The following is a 22179-nucleotide window of genomic DNA, read 5'->3' as shown; positions in this document are numbered from 1 at the left end:
TCCACCAGACTCACCGACACATCGGCTACCCAAGTGGCCAAGAGAGCGAACCCTGCCCAGAGACCGGTTATATAGGGGGGGGGGGGGTCGGAGTAAGGGGAGGAGAAAGGACTGTGCTCTGCCGATTGGCCAGGCGCAAGCCGGGTCCTGTTACACAGAATGTGGTCATATCTATGGCGCGCACTTCCCTTGATTGTCATTGGTTAGTTTAAAATCCCGGGCGTGGCCAGCAGAGGCCTGGGCTTCCGGGAAGAAGGCCGCACGTGGCCCCAACATGGAGGATACAGGCAAGATGGAGGGCATAGCCCTCGCCCTTTCACTTATTACCCACAATGAGAAACTGATTCTGGACACAATGGGTATGAGGCTGCCTGTCGCTACTTGAGCCAAATTAAGCAGAGACAGGGTTGAATAATGTATGAGTGTTTATTCCAATAATGTTGGCAGTATGGGGAGAGCAGTTGGTCACCCTGAAAATTCTGCTCTCGCCAAAGGCGTTGGGTAGGGCCTGCAGTCCGGCCTTCAGGAGCTCGAAGTCCGATAACAAGGGGGCTAATCTTCTATGATGTTACAAACAGCTCAGCCCGTTCCTAGGACCAGGAGATGGTCAGCATTCCTGAGGCAAACTCCTGGAGTGGGTCAGTCCGGGCACAGCAACCAAATCAAAGGGTGTCCTGTTCTTGGTCTGCTTTTAAAATGTATTTTCTTCTTGCAGCACATCCTCCAGTTTCCCAGGGTCTGCAAGAAAACCTCTTATCTATAGTTGGCAACATTAGTAATCATTATAAAACAAGTGTGGCTCTATTCTTATGTGCTCTTCCCTCTATAAAAACCACAAGTACAGAACCTCCAGGGCTATCCTTGCCTACTGGAGCATGAAACATCACAAGGAGTGGTTCAGGGAGGTGGACAGAGCAAACCAGGAAATAGCCTTAGGTGTTCCTGGCCACAGCGAGACTGCTCGAGGCTAGCCGTGACCTCGGAATGACTACAACAGGCTGACTTTTGGTAGCAGCCTTATTCAGGTAGCATCTCTTCACCTCTACCCATTCACCAAGTCTGTTCTGGGATCTCTTTGGCTTTCTTCTCTGTCAGTAGATTTCCCTGTATCTTAGGGAAAACTTCGTAGCTAACGTTTTCCTTCCTCATTTCTCTATGTGCCCACCAGCTGTGCTTTGGAGAAGAGACAGAATGGATAGAGTAGGGCATGAGGAAGGTAATAAAATGACTTGGAAAGTATCTTCTCTGGGCCTCAATATTTCCATCCTTACAAAAGAAGAGTTTGGCCAAAGAAATTGGCAATTTAATATAGTTATGCTCTTTATGTATATTAATATCACTTGATCTTCTCAATATCCTATAAAGTTCATGCTTCTCAGGCTCACATTTCTAAGAGAGGTTGAAGCCTGAATTTGCACTCAGATAGATAGATATAGATATAGATATAGATATAGATATAGATATAGATATAGATATCATATGTCATATCTATCCATGAGTATCTGCATATGAGTCATAAAAACCATTGTGTACCTATATATGAGTCATATAATTTATAAAAATCATAAAAATTAATTCTAGATCTAGCTATAGCTGTATATACTTATTCTTGCATCAGGGAAGATATACATAATTATGCCCCAGGACCAACAATTCCAATTTTAATTCATTCCTTGTATCTGAGTGCAGGTAACTGGCCTGGAAGAAGAAACTTCATTAGGAAAAGGAAGACTTCAGTGTGGGAGAAATTGGTTGGTCCCTGGGAATCAAATGACTTGCATTATAAAATGACGTTTTCCTGATGATGCAGGACAGACCTGAGTTCACACCTGTGATTTCTGAATTCTTAAAAATTCTTATAGTCTTCATTCCCTAGCAGGAGTGTATAGTGGAGAGGATCTATTTTAGGGTGAGCCTGTTTGTAGGTAACATGCCTGAGGTCACCCCTTGTGAAAGCGCTGAGCCTGATTCCTCTTCCAAACCAGGACGGGGACTACACACCGGCTGCTGGTAAAGAAAAAAGAAAAAGTTATTTTAATTGTTTTCTTTCCTTATTTAGAACAGAAGGGCCCTGTCTGGTCTGAATCCCTGGAAACCAGGACAAGGTGAGACAGCCATGGCCAAGTGTCTGGAAATGGCACCACCGCAGGGTGCTGGGTTAGTCCATCTGTGGAAAGCCAGCTGTGCAAGGGATTAGGAATTAACTCTCCTGAGCATTTTCACAGGCCTCACCCAAGCAGGACTTTAAATGAGATCGAATGGCTGCCTTTCCATGCGTGATCATATTTTTCTTGGTCTCCTCCACTTGGGCACCTACTGTTTTTTCAGGTAAGCAAATGTGTGGGTCTTGGGAGAGAAACATCTGATTTTCTTTTAGTTGTAGGGAAGAAAAAGAATAACATGAATGGATGGAAAATGTTTTGCTGAAACATGGGCCTTTGGGCTTGATAATGCAAATTGGTATCAATTGGGCATCATTATTAGAAACATCACTATCTGAAAACTAAGTAACATGCCTCTACATGATGCATGGGTCAAGAAAAATCATAAGGGCAATTCAAAATTATTTTTAACATAAAGAAAATGAACAAAAGTTTAGGTTCAAACATATGTCATTGCCTCCATACCCTTTTCCTTTTAGTCCAATCCCACCATCATCTGGCATGTACCCAATCTCATTAGATTCTACTTTATCAAACTTTGTATTTTTTTTGCTCAAATAAACGTATATATGTACATTTTATTATTCCTCCTACTTTCTTACATAAACAATAGCATGCTATAGATAGGTACCAGTTGAATTTGTTGTCGTTTGTTCGTTTGTTACTTTTTATTTAATATCCCACATGTGAGTGAAATCATAGTTTCTGTCCTTTCCTGTTTGACTTATTTTACTTAGCATAATACTCTCATTTGAAACATGTATTCTTGGATATTTTAAATATCATCTGATGGTGAGAGATAAGGAAGAGCAGAACTATAATAGATCTTATTTCATTCCCCCACATCCAGCTGGTCATCCTCTATCCCCAGGCAACACCAGCACCACTCACGCAAACCAGTTCACTGAATCTCTCAGCCTCTCCAGGGCTCAGGGAACTCCTAGGTTTTCTCATCATTCACTGTCATCTTTAATTCAGCCTCTTGATAGGAACAAGCCTAATACTTTATTTACTGTATCATGTTGAACTTTTTACAATATATATATTTTTTATTGATTTCAGATGGGAAGAGAGAGGGAGACAGAGATAGAAACATCAGTGAGAGAGAATCATCGATCGGCTGTCTCCTGGGATGGAGCCCGAAACTTGGGCATGTGCCCCAACCGGAACCAAACCTTGTGACCTCTTGGTTCCTGGGTCAGTGCTCAACTGCTGAGCCACACCCAGCCAAGCCATATTGAGCCATATACTTATCCCACTTACAGTGAAGATGACACTAAAGCCAACAAAAGCCAAGTTACTTAATGAAAATAATATAGTTGGCACATTATGTGTACAATCCTGAAAGGTTTTTACTCTTTTCTCAATGACACAGCAAATTTATAAATGAAGTCAGGACTGTGGAAATAAAAGAAAGAATAAATAAATATATAAAGTAGTTACCACTCATAAATTCCATTGTATAATTTTGTGCAAATGAGTAATTAAATTATGCTTCTTTATTCAGTTAGTAACTTCAATAAGTGAAATCATATTCTATGGAAAACTTTTTTTAATCTCTTGTGTCTTTATTTGCAGGACTGAGACCGCCGGACCCCGCTAAATGGCCTCCAGTAAATTTAAATTTCTCAATTCTGAATTCTGATTCTAACCTGATCACTCTCTTAACACAAGAGCCCTAAAACTTCATAGTGGTAAAGTAGAATGGAAATATTTGTGTGACCTTGGACATGTATCTTAACCTCTCCAGACTTATATTTACACCCAGGTAACATAAGCACGATAGTAGGAAAATATACTTCTGAGCATTAAATGAAGCCATACCTGTCACTTGTTCAAGGTCACAAGGCTAAACCATGGTATATACAGGAATTATTTCCAGTCTCAATATAAACCCTATAAACCCTAAATCTTTTTTTAAATTTTATTTTTCAATTAAAGTTGCTATTCAATATTATTTTATATTAGTTTCAGGTGTACAGCATCGTGCTTATACAACCTTATAAGTTACATAAATGATCACCCTAAATTTTCAAGTACCCACCTGGCACTATGCATAGTTATTATAATATTATTGATGACTAGAGGCCCGATATACGAAATTCATGCAAGGGGCTTGACCCTCGCAGCCGCGTCGGCTTGCCTTGGCCCTCGCAGCTCCGGCTTCATCCGCAAGGTCATCTGGTCTAATTTAGCATAGATATTCCCTGTCATGTACTTTCTATCTCCATGATTGTTTTGTAACCACCAATCTGTACTTCTTAATCCCTTCACCTCTTTTGCCCAGTCCCCAAAAATCCCTCCCCCTGGCAAGCATCGTCACTCTGTTCTCTGTATCTATAAGTCTGTTTCTGATAAGCCCTCACCCTGTCCTCTAGCTCACATACTCCTTATAGTGAGCTTCTGGCATTGGTACTCCTAGTTTAAATGAAGGCTTTGCATTTGGGGTTGAAGCTGAGATGTTATAATGCTCATACTTGAAGAAATGGTGGGATGAGCAAAGGCACTGCTGTCAGAAAAAAAAAAAAACCTGTCTGACCATAGACCAAAACAGAGAAAATCCTTATAAAAGATCAACTGACTAGTAATAATTGATGTTATTTCTATGTGGGGCAGTAGTGGCAGGATAGGAATAAATAGAAGAAATCTATCAATCATTACCTACATGATATTTTATATTATTTGCAGCCCCCATGTAAGATGTACTTCCCAATGGATCTCCTTTATGAACCAGATGAACCAGAATGCCCTCCTATAGCTGCCCCTGTTTGTGCTTCAAACGGCCACACTTTTCAGAATGAGTGTTTCTTTTGTCTTGCTCAGTGGTAAGTTCCAGTTAAAATGTCATTTTTCCTATATATTTCTTCACAGAAATGTCAAATAATCTTAGCCAAGGAGCTGGATTTACTAATGCATGGGATTTTTTTCAATAGCCACTATTATTCACAAAAGATTGCAGACAGACTAAATATATAGTGATTTCTTTTTTTTAAATGTAGTGAACATTCAACAAAACAACAAAATGCAAAAGAAAATATAACAGGCAATTTACACAGGGCTCATTGCTTGAGAAAACATTGGGAATTGATAAAATGTGCAATGTGTTTAGGAAAACAAAGAGAAAATTGTGTTGAAAGGAATGTTATATAATGTTACATAAATATATCCAAATATATAATATTTAGATAACAGTGATATATAAGGATGGAAAGTTAGGCAGAGGCTAACTTCTGGAAAATATAAATATTAGAAAATAGACTGTAGCTATTGGCATGCAAACCTAGTGAGAATTTGAGCAGAGTGTGTGAACTATGTGAATTGTGCATCATATTATTGTAGTTATTTTTTACTTCCTGGTAGAAAAAATCTGGCATTGCTATGTTGAATGGAAAGGTATCAGAATAGGAATGGGTTAGGGGATGAAAGATTCTCTGTTGAAAAATTTCACATAAAACTTTGAATAATCATGACATAGAGGAGGAATAGGCAAGCTGTGGTGGTGATAAGCAGGAATGGAGAAGAGATGGGTATAAAGGCAACTGTAAAAGCATCTCTCTTTCTTAGGATGACATTTGAAAGATAAGAGAATGTGTAACAATGTCCACTTTCCTTGTGATACTAATCTTTTTTTGTCTTCTCTTTAGGGAATTTGGTCATCGTATTAAGTTTGGTCACTATGGAAAATGTGAGCATGTGCAATAGAGTATTCCATTCATTTATTCTTTTCATTACTTAATTCTGAAAATCATTTCTCTTGGAATTTGAGGCTGTATAATAAATAACATGCCTGTCTATGCTGCATCCAAATTTGTAATAAAATTGGGGAAAAATTAAGCTAATGGAGAACTAAATACTGCATTTATTACGAATAAACATTATAACAAAAAAGGTGTTCAGTGTTCATCTCTGGGTGCCGATTGTTTAAAGTCAGCTTTCATTGTGTGTGGGTCTAAGACAGTGGTTCCCAACATGGGACACATGTCTTACGGCGGGGGGGGGGCAATTTGATTTTTAAGGGGGACAATTTGAGAATTAGTTATTTACAGTGACTTTTTTGCATTTCTTATGGTTCTAGGGGCCTCACATACAGTATATAAATGTATATTGTGACATATCTATGCATTTCGGTCTCTGTTATATGTTTTGAAACTTTATTTGCTATTTGCTATTTTTTCATATCACTTCATATTATTTTTTAAGTTTCTTAGTGATTTCTTCCTCAGTACTTCAACTGTCCTTTTGTTCTTTTACTTTTCTCTTTCATGGGTGCCATATTCTTTGGAAGCTTGTTTAGACCAAGTTAATGGTCTTTTAGGCTTCCTTCACAAGAATAGGAGCTCACTTTTTGAATAAGAATTATATGTCACAGGGGGACATCAGGATTTTAGAGATGCTTAGGTGGGGCATGGCCAAAAAAAGGTTGGGAACCACTAATCTAAGATCTGTGATCAGGTGGGCTTACCCAACACTCTCCTGGATTAAATTTATTGCAGATTGCAGGCTTATTTGCAAGGTCTGGCCCTGCCCCTCTCATCTCACTTAAACACCTGAGCAAAAGAGAAAATAATTCACACAGCTGTTTGAGACTTTCTACCTGATATTCATGAGTGAAGCCCACCTGCATTAGGAGAGAAAACTTTCCACGTGCTAATAAGAAGAGGGAGAAGGATAGCCTAGAGTTTTGGGGGGCAGACATGTTTTAGGGAGAGCTAGAAGGCATTGATAACATGTGATTCCCCTGATTCCAGCATACCTAATTTTCACTCCATCTCATCGTTCCTATTTCATTGGTCAATAAATTCCTTTTTCTTTTTTGCTTAATCCTACTTACAACCTGTCACTTAAACTTAAATGTCTTGGTTAATACAGGGAGTTCATGTTATTTTTACATTTCAGGCTGGGGAAATGAACAGTGAAAAACTTGGGCTTCTGTGTGCTCTGTGTCATTACCTATTGTTGCCACTAGGTGTCAGTCTCTTCTTAGTTTGACAAGTTCTTGATTTAACCAGTTATCTTCCAGAGGAGGTCCTACAACTCTACTTTCCAGCTAATCCACAGTCTACTTCAGCTGGCAACAGGGACCCTCCTCCTCTTACCGCTTCTACCTTCCTTGGTTTTGTACAAGTTCTTGTATATAGAGGCCCAGGCCTGTCCTATTTTAAAGAGCCTGGGCTTCTGTGTTCTGTGTTAATTCTTCAGGTGATTCTAGTGCACGTCTACATTTGAAAACTATTTTCTTTCTTTTTCTATTTTATTACATTTATTGGGGAGACATTGGTTAATAAAATTATATAGCTTTCAAGTGTGCAATTTATAATACACCATCCTATGTAATAAAGAGCTAATATGCTAATTAGACTGGATGGCGGAACGACCTTCTGGAATGACCAGTGGGCAGGGGACGGGGCCACAAGGCAGTGAGGGCCACGAGGGCTAAGGCAGCCAGAGCTGCAAAGGCCTACTCTTGCACGAATTTTGTGCGTCAGTCTCTATATAGTTGTGTATTCACCACCCAAAGTCAAGTTTTCTTCCTTCACCATATATTTGAACCCTTTACCCTTTTCTACCTCTGTCCTTTCCCTTTGTATCTATGTTTTTGTTTGTTCGTTTGTTTTCAGTTTTATATCCACATGAGTGAAATCATATGTGTCTGTTTTTACTTTTTCACTCTGACTTACTTTGCTTAGCATGATATTCTCAAGATCCATTCATGTTGTCAAAAATATAAGTATTTCATCTTGTTTTATGGCTGAGTAGCATTCCATTGTGTATATGTACCACATCTTCTTTATCCAATCATCACCAGTTGTTCCCATGTCTTGGCCACTGTGAATAATACTGCAAATGAACATAGGGGTGCATATATCTTTACAAATAAATGTTCTCAAATTTTTTTGGATAGAAAAGGGATCGCTGGATAAGTACTATTCTTAATTTTTAAAGGAACCTCCAAACTGTTTCCATGGTGGCTGTACCATTTTACATTCCCATCAGTGTGGTGAGAACTGTTTTCTAGACTGAGTCCCTCCATTCCTCAGCATGTCCTCAACAACTGGAAGAATTGAAAGTGCAAGTAGTGATGTTACTGAGGAAGTGACATTGGGGAGGTAACTTCTCTCTAGGCTAACTTGTTTTATCTCTACAATGAGAATTTTAACTTGGATAATAAAAGTTATATAACATTTATATAATTAGCATTGCTATGCATACTGCTTTGTCTTTGTCACTATATCAAACATGAGTAAAGTGAGGTCAATTAAACCCAAAATGCATTGACTGAGAGCCTAATTCAGGTAGTCATTGGCTTTCTGAGTTGGATAGAGGACTCAGAGATCATATAAACAATCTGTGACTTCTTCCACAATATTCCTAATGGGATAGCATGTACCCAGATTTCCCACTAATGGGAAATTCACTGCCTGATAAAGTATAAATAACACTATAGAGGTATGATTATTAGGAAGCACTGCTTGCCTTGAATCAAAACTTACATTTATGGTGCTTTCAACCATCAGATCCTTTCATGACAGAACAGTTTACTCACAGTTATCAGTAGAAGATGAATATTCTGTCTTCTAATCAATATATACTCAAATCATTTTTCTCCATTTACTTCAGTCATTTCTCAAGTCAAATATATTTATTATTTTTATTATTTCATGCTACATGGTCTGGACATGCTACATTTAGGTAGTATGCATCTTAAAGTATTTAGGCATAACCTCAATGGATTAAAGTTTTGATTAGCTGATAAATTCTTTTCTCAATTACATTTGGACAATACCAGGACTGGTGGGTCCCTTGTATTGATGACATGGTGGTAGCAGCTGCAGAGAAGTAGGTAGAGGTTCTCTGTCAGCTCATTGGGTACATTCGTCTTGTGGCCTTTTGCCACTGAAGGTAGCTCTGCAAGAGGCCCTTGTTCAGTCAGGCTATATAATGGTTTCAACTTAAAGACAATTCTGAATCATTTGGGGGGAAAAGTAGAGGAGGATGTGTTAAACATTTCACAATTTGCTCTTCTTATTGAAGTTTAAAATTATCCTAAAATGGTTGAATTACTTGAAGTTCCAGTTAAGTAAGCATTTCTTTTTTAATTCACTGATGCAGAACAGATTATTTCTCCCAAATGCTGGGTGCATTCTGTGTTCCTCTACCTTTTAACTAAGGACTCCTTGTTCATTTAGTAATTATTTGTTGAGAGTCTCTACTCTATGCAATGCACTGTGCTAGGTGCTGGATTAAGCAAGCAAACGAGACAGGCCGGATCCTTTTCTTGTGGAACCTGCATTCTAGTGATGAGAGATGAATAATATACAGGGAGAGGAACAGGCAATGGCAGGTAGTAAGGAATGCTGTGATGACAATGAATAAAACAAAGGCAGATAATAACAAGTGAGGCAAATAATAGAAGTTCAATAAAGAGACACTAAATAAATATTTGAGACCATGAACTCCTAGACACATACTCTAATTAAAATCACCATAACAAAAGCTTATAATAGAAAATAATAAGAAGAGAGAAACATGGAGAAAAGGTAATTTAAAAAAGAAAACTAGGTGAAAATTTTTAAATCCAATCTTGCATGGAATTTAGTACAAACATTTACAATAATCACAGAAAACACAGGCTAGCGCTTGTCTGACTTACAAGTTTTAAGGGAAAATACCCATATTAGATAACAGTGAAATCGGAGAAAATGGAATCTCTAGGCTGGCTTCTCATCCTTTGGGTATCTGTTCAAATATATCATCTCCTCTGAGAAGTTCTCTGATTACTCAATCTAATTTGTCCCCTATCTCCATGTCATTCTCTAGCCTCATACCATGATATATTTTCTTTTGAATACTTGTCAACATATGAAACCATTGATTACATAATTTAATTATGTTTTCTTTTCATTCTACAAGAAAGTAAGTTCCAAGAAGTAGAGTCCTTGTCTGTCTTGTTCACCTGTGAACCTGCAGTGAGGAAAACTGGACAGAGAAGAGAAGTGATGAGGTTGATTGTTACTGTGTCTGACTGTCGCTAAGTAATGGTATGTTAATATGTCAGGGCAGGAGGACTTACAGGGTTACATGCTATAAAGGAAATATTAAAGGGGCTGATTTGCCCAATCTGGAGAAAAAAGGCCTTTCTAGGCACTCTAGAGCTGCCTTTACATATCTGAAGGGATCTTCTTAGAAAGAGAGAGCAGATTCATTCTGTTGGGCTCCATTGTAGAGAACTAGAATGTCTGGAGGCCATATAGACATGGAGTTCTTTTGAATTTGAAAAAAATTTCTGAACAATCTAAGCGGAACAAAAATGCAGTCATCTTACTTGGTAACACGTCTATATATTAGATATTATGACATTAGGGGAAATTGGAGTAAATCCTTTCTTAATGTCCAAGAAAACACTAACATCTCTTTAGATGTTATTAATGTTCTGTAAAATAATAAACTGTGGCAAATTAAGTTTGGGAAAAATTGAGTTTTAAAAAAGTAGGGGAAAAATCTGTATTGCAAAAAAAAATAATAATAATGGAGCCTTTAATAAGTAATTCCCCAAATGAAATTGAGTATTCAGGGTTTCCCAAATCTGGTTGACCAGAGAATCCTTTAGTCAGGAAATACTAGTTAACTTATCATGGGATACCAGTGTCTTAAAGATTAAAGGTCTATGATTCTCGGCAAGTAAGAAAGATATGAAATTGGGGGTGGGAGTACAGACGCTAACAGTGGTTATCAACCTTCCTAATGCCATGACACTTTAATACAGTTCCTCATGTTGTGGTGACCCCCAACCATAAAATTATTTTCGTTGCTACTTCATAACTGTAATTTCGCTACTGCTATGAATCGTAATGTAAATATCTGATATGCAGGATGTATTTTCATTGTTTGCGACCCACAAGTTGAGAACCGCTGTGCTAGAATGTTATAGATTGAATTGTGTCTCCCCCAATTCAAGTGTTGAAGACCTAACTCCTAGCATGGCTATCTTTAGAAATCGTGGATTTACATGGGTAATTAGGGTTAAATGAAGTCATAAAGGTGGGGCCCTTATCTAATAGTACTTTAATCCTTATTAGAAAGGAAGAGACACCAGGGGTTCTGCACATGGAGCAAAGGTCATGTGAAGACACAGTGAGAAGATAGTTGTCTACAAGCCAAAGAGAGAAGCCTTAAGACAAACCAGCCCTGCCAACACCCGGAACTGTGAGAACATTAATATATTTATTTTTTTAACATATTTTTATTGATTTCAGAGAGGAAAGGAAAGGGAGAGAGAGATAGAAATATCAGTGATGAGAGAGAATCATTGAGTGGCTGCCTCCTGCACGCCCCACACTGGGGATCTAGCCTGCAATTCGGGCATGTGCCCTAACTGCAATTGAACCATGACCTCTTGGTTCATAGGTAGATGCTCGAACACTGAGCCATGCCAGCCAGGCAGAACATTAATTTCTATTACCCAATATTTGATATTTTGTTTTGGCGGCCTTAGCAGATTAATATATTCACTAATGTTGGCTGACTGGGGCTACAGGTGTTCCCTTCACTACTGAACAAATTAGACATTATTTTACTAATAAGAGATGGGAGGTGTGTGTGTATGTGTGTGTGTGTGTGTGTGTGTGTGTGGTCTAGATCCAGATAGTGTGCGGTCATCTAGAAGCAACAGGAACCAATAGGAAAAAAATCATTACTGTTCAATTCAATAGTTCCATGATTGGTACTATTTACTCTTAATCATTCAAAGAAAATTGAGGAGAACCAAAAAATAATATTCCTGCATGTGCTAACTTCCTTATCCCAAGAGAATCGGAATGAACTCCTGCTAGACACAAGATCAAAATGCAAATGTCACTGTGCCTCACTGAACACAGAGGCATGATCACAGTAGGGACTACATCAAAAACTGAAAACAAGAATATAAGAAAGGAGCTGGAGTGTAAAGGCATCATCACATAAGGGAGGGAAAAGAGGACAGACAAATGGCTAGAGCAAGTGCAGCCAAATCTGGACCATGGATTTTAAAACTGTCACCAGAAGTCCTTGCCTGCAGGGTGTTGAATGGAGTCTCTGCTGGATGCCAGAAAGGAAGGAGCCTGGTGGTTGGGGGTGGGCTGGTGCAGCAATTAGGAAATAAAAACCTAAATACATAGGGGAATTCCAACTTCTTGCCACTCAACCCAAATCAGCTTTATTCATCATTCGTACAAGTTAGTATCCAAGAATACTAATTTTTAATTGGAGAACTTGAAGCAGCCACCTAGGCTAATCTCACTAGATGTTTGGGAAGCAGGAAGCACAACATGGAGAAGGGACTGTCACACATTGCACCTCTGATAGATGATGGTCAGGGGACAGGGAAAGAACCCTTGTGTCCTGACTCTCAATCATCCCCTGTCCCCATCCCTCAGTCCAGATGGTACTCACCCATGATTCTGCCAGGTCCACTCCTGTTATTCCAATGTTCAATGTGTCTCCAAATCTATCTCAAAAGTTAAATGTGATGAAAATACATCAGAGTTACTAAAAGCATTGGCTCTTAACTTTAAACTAGCCACTTCTCTAAGCCACTGCTACCTTTAAAAAACAGGACAAACACCAGCTCTATTTTATAAGATTATTGTAAGCCTTAAATGAGATCATGCACACAGCAGGTGTAGCAGAGCTCTGCAACATAGTAAGCCCTTATTACATGGTTGATTTTCATATTATTATGTCCATTTCCTACAACAGGCATTATTCTGTATTTGGATTCCTGCCCAGCTGTGATGCTGTTTTCCCTCCAGCTAACTAACCCCAGAACTCTTCATTCAAGCCATGCTCCAATTTAATTCTCTCACACGTGTCTTACCCTCTAATGGGTCACCTTTCTCTTCCCTGTGGCACCCCAAGTCCACTGGGAAAGAAATGAAGGATTCAACACTCTCAAACTTTCTTCTTATTTCATACCTTTGTTTTTATTTTTATGTTTTTCATTCTGTCCTGCCTTCCCTGGAGTGGAAACACTGTTGTAGTGGTCCTCTCTCACAAGGCCTCCAGTTTTGGCCCCTTGCAGGAATATGAGGAGGAATAAACTTTCCCTGGCATAAAATGTACAGTTTTTGTTTGTTTGTTTTTCTTCACAGACTTATCTTTCACTCCCAAAGGACCCTCTACACTTTGTGGCTCAATGTGCAGCTTGAAAATGTTCTCTGTGTCTGAATACCTGCCAAACTACAAAACAGTTCACACTTGATCATTTGACCTCACGTTTCCTCACCTTTTAAAACCCAAAGACCTTTGTCTCCACCCATTCTTCATCTGTTTTATCTTGAGATAACCCTGAGGATCATTATCTTAGCCCTGCCCCTGAGAAATTCATCTGAAACTTGGCCTACTAGACACTGCCTCCATACACAATTGTTCAAGTTCATATTGCCCACACCTATTTAAGTTCACTCAAAGCCCAAACCTTGACCTCTAAACCCTTAAATGCTCACACCTTGCATAATTCATCAGAATGTTCTTGAACATTTAACACTCTTCGAAGCCGACCACAGTCTTTATGGCTCCCCCTCAAGTCTCTGATGTACACACTTCCTGTCCACAAAATCCCTTTTTTGCATTTCTCACTCAGTACCATACAGAAGTATTCAGCATGGTACTGCCAGGACCTGCTAATATCTAGTGCCTATTTTGTCTAGTGGCCGTTCATTTTTATAGCCCATTTGACTCTCTGACATGCTCCCATTGATGTCTGTGCCAAGCCTTCTCCATCCTTCTCCAGCTTCCAGACCAACCCAAATCTTGCACTGCCAGAGTCACCATCAGAACTTAAAACCTGGACCCAACCCACCATGGGTTTCTCCACATCCTTCTCCCTCAACCTTTCAAAATATCTTCTTTAGATTCATCTAGTCTTCTCTGTCTCTGTATCAGAGGGAATGGTGCTTCAATCTGTGTTGTTCATCTTATTTCCTGCTTTTCTAATTCCTCTAATTAAGCACCCTCATCATGTATTTTAAAGTTCTTCTTCCCTTTGGCTTTAAGGCATGCACAGTCTAGCTTAGACCTTTCTGAAGCACTTGCCTCTTCCATTCTCCTCCTCCCCTTTACTATCACACATCTAAAAAAAATATTGTAGCCTTATCTTTCCACTTTACCCTGGTCATCCATTGATTCCATTCCCACCCCACTTTGTTCAAATTGTATTTTCAAACTGCAGTGAAGACTCTTCTTCTTGAAATATAATGGCTTTTTTTCAGTATTCATTCTCTTCACAAGTTCATAGAAATAATAAAACTTACAAAAATCTCTTATTAGGATAATTTCTTTGCTTCTTTTCAATGACTGAACTCAAAACAGTTTTCTCCATTAATACATAACTTGGTCTTGGGTGAGATTATTTAAATCCTCTGAGCCTCAACTTACTCACTGGTACAATAAGGGTCATACAAATTCCTTCCTCATGAGTTATCATGAAGCTCACATTCCCTATAATTAAGTACCATATATCAAGCTCTAATTATGATATTGGCGCACGCACACACACACACACACACACACACACACAATTATTTATATATAATCTCATTTAACCCTGAAACAACTCTGTGAGGTAAAACATTATTTCTCTGTCACAGATGAGAAACTAAAATACCCAGAGCTTAACCTATATACTCAAAGTCACAGAGTCAACATATATTTAAAATAAGATCACAAATAAAATCCACAGGGTCATGCCCAAATTATTTTTAAAAAATATATGTTTTTTAATTGATTTCAGAGTGAGGGAGGGAGAGGGAGAGATAGATAGAAACATCATTGATGGGAGAGAATTATAGATCAGCTGCCTCCTGCATGACCCCTACTGGGGATTGAGCCTGCAACCTGGGCTTATGGGTTGACACTCAACCACTGAGCCACACCAGCTGGGCCATGGCTATATTCTTACTACTAGATTACATTGATCCCCAAACAGGTGTAAGATTCAAAAACTTAGAGAGTCATTCAATGTAATTTATTAGCTTATAATCTTTTGTAGATATTGTGTTTCAGAATGTACTAAAATAAACCTACCTGGCAGAGCATTGGGGGAAAAGAGTAAACTGACTTCCCCCAGGTTTTCATTCATTCATATGCCCTTAAACTCAGTAGACAAACAACAGCCATTTGGCCCAATGCAGTTTATAAGCTAATGTCAGAAACCTGTAGCAGAAACTCTTGGCTCATCAGTAATCATCGTCATCATCACAATTACAATTACATGCACTGCACTTTGGATTTTCACGTACATGACACCAATTATATGAACTCTATTGTGGCAAGTAATAGTTCTCAATCGAGATGAAATGCAGCTAAAGTTCTGGGATAGATTCTGTGTCATTTGCAAACTATTTTCAGTTCTCCCCCATCTGGTTGTCCAAGGACAAGGTAACAACATACTCCACATCCTCTATGATTGGAGCAGCCCACCTGATGGTGAGGGAAAGTGGCAGTGGAGTCACCTCTGGACTGAAATACTTAATTTCTGAAGACGGAGAGCCTCAAGAACACATCTTCACTTAACCTTGACAATGAACAACATTTCAAATAGTGATAACTCTGCCCACCTGGGACCTGTTGAAGATAATGCGGGACCATTAGTTGACCACCTTACATGTTCAGCTTAATTTAAAAATATAATTTGTTCTGAGCCACGTACACCTTGGGTTATATGTTACCACAACATAACCCGGTGTTCCTGGTAGCTTCATGAATGACTTACCCAAGAACACACAGCTAGAAAATGTCAACACTCTTCTCCAAACTTCATAAATGCTAAAATCACTGTTTCTTCCACCAGGTCCCAGCCTGCTTCATAGGTTTATTGCCTCAAAAATAAAACTATAGTTTCCCAGAAGCCAAAATATAAACATAAGTATGATCTGTCTAATCTGGGTGTTTGTGAACTAAAGAAAATTTGATATTTTCACTTATTTCATAACTAGGCCAAGTCAAGTTCTTCTAATACAAGAGGTTTAGAGTTCTAACAGTTCCCACCTTTAGGACAGACAGAAAAATAGTTCTCACCTCAAATAACTAATGTGTTGGTCATATAGGAAGTAGCAATTAAGTGACAAGGACTGCCACACCACCCAGGGTGTGACATTGTGCTTTGAGAGCCTCTCAAAGGCAGCATTGACTCAGGATGACCTCAGAGGAGAGGTGGGGAAGCCAGGCTTGCCATATAAACATGGCCCCTTTCCTACCTCATGGCTGATACAGCTGCTGTCACAGCCTGAGCAGCCTTTGCATAGCAGCCACCTCCACCATGAAGATCATTGGGGGCCTCCTCCTGCTGTACACAGTGACCTACTTCTGCAGCAGCTCAGGTGAGGGAAGGGTAGAGAGTGAACAACCATTAAGCTTCTTTTTCCAAATAACCTTTCCTGGGAAGTGAGCATCTGAGAGAAGTGTCTGGTAGTGTTGATTTTAACTATATGGGTTTAGAATCAAATGCATACTAGTTTAGAAAAGAAACAGCCCTGGCCTGGGAATGGAGAATCTTATGTCCCTAATAGAATTGAGAGGGTAGGGGGCTTAGCTCTAGTGTCTTCCCATTCAAGGATTTTTGGGAAAAAATCCATGGAACAAAGAAATGAACTCTTTTCTTCATAAGAACATTGGAAGTTGTTATACAATATTGGATACTATTCCTGTTATTGGATACTATTCCTCTGAGCAAAGATGCAGAACAACTTGGATGCCTCCCTAAATCAATCTCAGGCACTGAGTTGGACCTAAATGGTCAACTAAGACATTGTTGGGCAGCATCAATTGTTACTTTCCAGGATCAACAATTAGACTTTTTATATGGTTAAAAAAATAAAATAAGATGTAAACACCTTAAAATGATATTGCAACCCTTCATATCAATTAGAAGGGGAAGAATATCCAAGATGGTGCTTCAGTTCTTGGCAATGGTGGCTGTAATACTGCCTGTTGCGATATGACTTTAAATCACTACCAATGTCACAATGAGCTCCAGAAGTGTCCCCTGGTAAGGAAGGGAGGAGATTTGGGTAATTCCCTTGCCTGAACCAAGGGTTTACCTGATGACTGTTTGCAAACAGCTGAAATTTTTGCATAAGAATGGGGTGTGTGCTGAGACTTATTGCCAGAGAAAACATAGAGTCTTAATCGCTGGAATCGAAATGACATTAATTAATGAGACTTCAAGACTTTGCTTTTATAGTAATATTTCTATCTCTACTTCTCTTTCAGAAGCTGCTAGTCTGTCTTCAAGAACCGTGAGTATATTGAATTACATTTTCATTTCACTTACTATTGACTGTCACATAGTCAACAAATAATTACCAAGTATATATGTAGCATTAAGTCAGTATGTTTAGGGTGATAAAAAGTGGAGGCAGACACACATAAAGAAATCTCCTCTGCTGTTTGAAGAAGTATGACATGAATAACCATAGACTTAAAATTATTCCCGAGTTAGAAAAGAGAGAGATGACTTCCAGTTGAGAGACTGGTGAAGTCTTGATGGAAAGGACAACATTTCAGAGGTAGGATCTTGCTTAATTGCACAGACTCTGGATTCAGATCTCAACCTCACCACTTCCTAGCTTTTATGTTATACAAATTCTCTCTTCCAAGCCTTCATCTCCCCCAACCCTGTCAATAGGGGTAATAGTAGAACCTACTCTATTCAGTTGTTCTGAAGATTAAACAAAATTCCTGTAAGATTTAAGTTTAATGCCTGGCCTGGAAATGCTCAGGAATTGTTAACTGCATGCACAAGTCATAATAGAAGTGGTGCCAGTGTAACTGGTATTAGTCACAGTGACATTAGTGCTTAAAGTAGCGACACCAGCATCAGAATATCTGAGCTGGAACTTCTAGGTTGGTATTTTGCTTCCTATACAATAGAGGCCAGGGTAGCCTAGCCTGGGATCCAGGAGCAATGCAGAACATTCCCCTTGTGTCTGTCACAGGTGGACTGCAGCATTTACAAGAAGTACCCAGTGGTGGCTATCCCTTGCCCCATCACATACCTGCCTGTGTGTGGTTCTGACTACATCACCTATGGGAATGAATGCCACTTGTGCATTGAGAGCTTGTGAGTACCTCATGGGGGCAGCGAGGGAGAAGAAGCTGGGGCCAGTGCCCTCCACTGCAAACCTCTTTTCTTTCCATGAGTCTGCTTAGCTCTCCCTGAGCTGTACTTAGTCCCACCCGGAAGCAGCAGGTGTGGATAGAAAACTGACTACCTTGTAGTCAGGCCAGGGTTGGGCCACCATTATTTGCTCAACCATTCATTACGGAATCTCCAACGCCTATCTCTTAGTTGAAGTCCAACAATAGCATGAGTTTTCAAATTGCTGCCCCAGAGACCAGAGATACTGTAGAGGCAATCAGAAGTCACCTAAAGTGTTAAAGCGATAACTGGGGTGGTCTCCAACTCCAAGTTCAGCTTTTGACTATTTCCAGTTGTGGAGTTCCATATAATATCTTGCTTGCAGGAAGGGTCCTAAGCCCAACACTGAAAAACAATTGAGCCCGGCTGATGTGGCTCAGGTGGTTGAACATCGTCCCATGCACCGAGGTCACCAGTTCAATTCCCAGTCATGGTACATGCCCAGGTTTCGGCTCAATCCCCATTAGGGGAGCATGCAGGAGGCAGCCAGTCAATGAATCTCTGTCACCATTGATGTTTCTATCTCTCTCTTTGTCTACCTTTTTCTCGCTCTCAAATCAATAAAGACAAAAAAATTAAAAATTATTATCCTACATGACTTCTAAAAGGCCATAAGACAGCTTGTTCCTTAGGCAAACTGTGGCTAGAGGGCCTTTATCTTCCTCAGTTTCCTCGTGGCTCTAATTATCTGTAGTCTTAAGAGGGATACAGGGAATATGGCTACCACAAGTATTTTTTCTTTTATCTAAAATAGGGGGATGGCTCAGTGGGTAGAGTGTTTGCCTGCAGACTGAAGATTCCCAGGTTTGATTCGAATCAAGGGCACATGCCAAGGTTGCTAACTCGAACCCGAGTAGGGGGCATGTAGGAAGCAGCCAATCAATGATTCTCTATCATTGTTGATGTTTCTATCTCTCGCTCCCTCTCCCTTCCTCCCTGGAATCAAAGTATATTTAAAATAGGGGGATGCAAGCTGTCAGCACTTGGACCTGCATCTCATGGGCATGATTTCTTTACATAATTTGTGTGGCCTACACAGTGTTCTTGAAGGGAAACAACTAGAAAAATGTCACTTCTTTGGTGTAGAACAGGCAACTTAGCATTTATTTTTACAGCAAGTGCACTTTGCTCATTGTTAATCCTCTATTAGACCTCTGTATTTTGGCCACTTATTTTAGATCTTATCTTTTTCATATTTGTGATTATCTTAAAAAGTTAAAATATCAAGTTAAGCCCTAAGCCCTAAGCCCAGAAGGATATGTCTACATATTTACTACTATGCAGGAATGTTTGCTTCACCAAAGTGGCACTTCTCTAACCTGCACACACTGGGCCTTTGGCCTATAGAATAGCTTGTATTCAAGGACACTGAAGGAACGTGTGGTAGAAGCTGTCCTCCTAAAGCAGGACCCAGCTCCATCACAGGTCCTGCTGAACAGGAAAGGCTAAAGGGCAGGCACTTCAACTTCCTGTGGCAGAATCCCTCCTTGGAAGTTTTAAGATATTGGGTGACCAGCCTGGGCCGTGGGATCAGTGGAAGCAGCAGGTGGGGTGGAGGATTCACCAGCCTAGGGATATTCTGCTTCTGCCTCTTAAAAGTAAATTCCTTTTCAGAGACTCCATTGTCTCACCTGAAAAATGAGGTTCTGCCTCAAAATCTCTTTGGTTCCTTTCAGCTCTATTATTATGCAAAATTTCCTCTTGTGCTAATGAATTGTTACCTGTGTCTTCCTATAGGAAAAGTGATGGAAAGGTTCAGTTTCTTCATGAAGGAAGATGTTAACTTCTCCATAGACGTGGTTGGGGAGCAATGATATCCTGTGTCATCTTCATCATCCCTGGGCTCTGATGACCTTTGTCCTCACCATGGCAGAGGCTCTGGGGGATGTGCCAGGGGAGGACGGGGGCAGGGGCAGATGTGGAGTCATCTTTGTTGAGTGGAGAAAGTTGTTGTGCTTTCCTTCAAACTCATGCCCAACTGACTTACTGGCTTCTTTTTGTACCTCATTAAAAGAATCTCCCCAGAGAGTTTACCTTTACTTCTGTCTGTATTTGTGTCTTAGATCGGGGTATAAGGTCTCAGTTTTCAAAGGAAACTGAGGAATATACATATTTGGTTGCTCAGGAGAAAGTTTTGTACAATGAATCCCAAGTGGCTGCCAAGAAATAAATGCACACACACACACACACACACACACAAATATACACATGATCACATGCACACGGAATGAAATGGAGTTCAGTTCAATTAAAGCTCAAACTCTAGAGGGGGAGGTAAAGACGAATTAAAAAATAATTATACACTCTTATAATGGATGCAATATAAGTCATTACTAGGTATCATATTGGACTAATCTTTCTATAGTGTAAATCTGATTCTATTATTTCTCTGTTCAATACCCTTCATCTATTACCCATTGTCTATGGTATAGAATTCAGACTCCTAAGCATGGTGTTACCCACCCAGCTTCTTCTTCTCCCATTATCTCTGAAGGACACTGTCTCTAACACTCCTCTTCCCTGGCCCTGTGTCTGTACATGCACAGTTTCTTTTGCTGGAAATGGCTGTTACTTTTCTGGTTTCAGCTCAAATGTAGCCCTCCTGTGAAACCTTCTCTGAATTTGGTTTGGCAGAGAAGTGGCTGAGGAGTCAGGAGTTAGTTTGTAAACTAGTTCTGTCACATGCAAGCTGTGTAACTTTGAGGGGGTACCTAAACCCTGTGCTTGGCATATGGGGCTATTGTTGTGATGATTAAGTGAAATAACACAAAGCACCCTACAAGATACACACAATAAATATTAGAGCCTTTCCCTGACTACTCATCATTTGCTCACCTGTTGTTTCCTTGCATCTTGTATTACATTGTATTTAAATTGTCCTGAATAGTTGGTGGTAGTGTTCTTCTGTCCTTATCAGATTGTAAACTCCTTGAGGGCAGGACTATATGTACATTTCTATATACCCAGTAATTAGTATAATGCTTGATTCATGGTCAGTATGTCATAAGCATTACCAACTTGCTCTGGGACCATAGAGGAAGTTCAGTCTAATTCTGCCTAGGGTGTTGAAGAAGCCTCCCCTTGAGTTGTAATTCATCTGAGTGTGTGGGTTGGGTAGGGGACAGGTAATTCCAGGGAAACAGAAAGCAAGTACAAAGGCACAGAACTTGAAAAATGCATAGGAATTAATTTCTGAACACAATTTCTCAATTTGTAAAAATGAATATTGAACACCTACCATGTTCATATCTGAAATCAAACTCAATCTCAGCTGCCTGACTTGCTCCCCCAGCAGCTTCCACCAACTCAGGAAACAGCAGTTGTACCAGATCCCCAAATGTGGGATACTTGGAAAAATTATCTCCCTCCTAAAGGGTATGAGTCATTGCTTGTTTATGCTGAATCAAGAATTGGCAGTTGATACCTTTTCTCTGTGCCCATTCTGCTGTCTCAATTGGCAACATTTTCCATTGACACTAGAGAGTAAAGAGGAGATCCTGGAAATATTTCAACACCTATAAACTGCCATGCTGATGACAGTTCTTGCAAAAGTTGTACAAGTACATGCAGTAAAACTAGTGAAATCACTTAACTTCCTTGTAACTTCACTTCCTCATCTGTAGAACAAAAAGCAACGGTAATAACTATGTGACAGATTTGTTATGAAGATCAAATTGTGTAACAGATGTGAAACACTCACACTTTTAAGGACATAAAGAGAAAAGGAAATAATGCCAGGTTTATCGGGTCCTATTATCTATTAAACGGTCATGTAAATTCATCTGTCTTTCACAATAAAAGAACTTCCATCCCCAGCAGATGTTTCTGACCTCCCAGGATTCT

The 22179-nt window shown here is 39.6% G+C and overlaps 1 protein-coding gene and 1 long non-coding RNA gene across 2 annotated transcripts; both read left to right on the top strand.

Moving 5' to 3' along the window:
* Window positions 1–9950: 9950 nt before the first annotated feature.
* Window positions 9951–13144, top strand: LOC111827687. The gene is made up of 3 exons (XR_002831353.1): window positions 9951–10201; window positions 11240–11366; window positions 12897–13144. It is a non-coding gene; the product is annotated as an uncharacterized LOC111827687 (long non-coding RNA).
* Window positions 13145–16336: 3192 nt separating this feature from the next.
* On the top strand, window positions 16337–20375 carry LOC102417207 (serine protease inhibitor Kazal-type 7). The gene is made up of 4 exons (XM_006097459.3): window positions 16337–16516; window positions 17409–17434; window positions 18134–18258; window positions 20074–20375. The coding sequence occupies exons 1-4, from the start codon at window positions 16456–16458 to the stop codon at window positions 20117–20119; spliced, it is 258 nt and encodes an 85-aa protein (XP_006097521.1). The 5' UTR covers window positions 16337–16455; the 3' UTR covers window positions 20120–20375.
* The last annotated feature ends 1804 nt before the right edge of the window (window positions 20376–22179 follow it).

Source organism: Myotis lucifugus, unplaced genomic scaffold (assembly GCF_000147115.1).
Source record: "Myotis lucifugus unplaced genomic scaffold, Myoluc2.0 scaffold_202, whole genome shotgun sequence".
Classification (NCBI taxonomy): Eukaryota; Metazoa; Chordata; class Mammalia; order Chiroptera; family Vespertilionidae; genus Myotis; species Myotis lucifugus.
The sequence above is the reverse complement of the archived record's forward strand: the minus strand, read 5'-3'. Positions and strand labels throughout refer to the sequence as shown.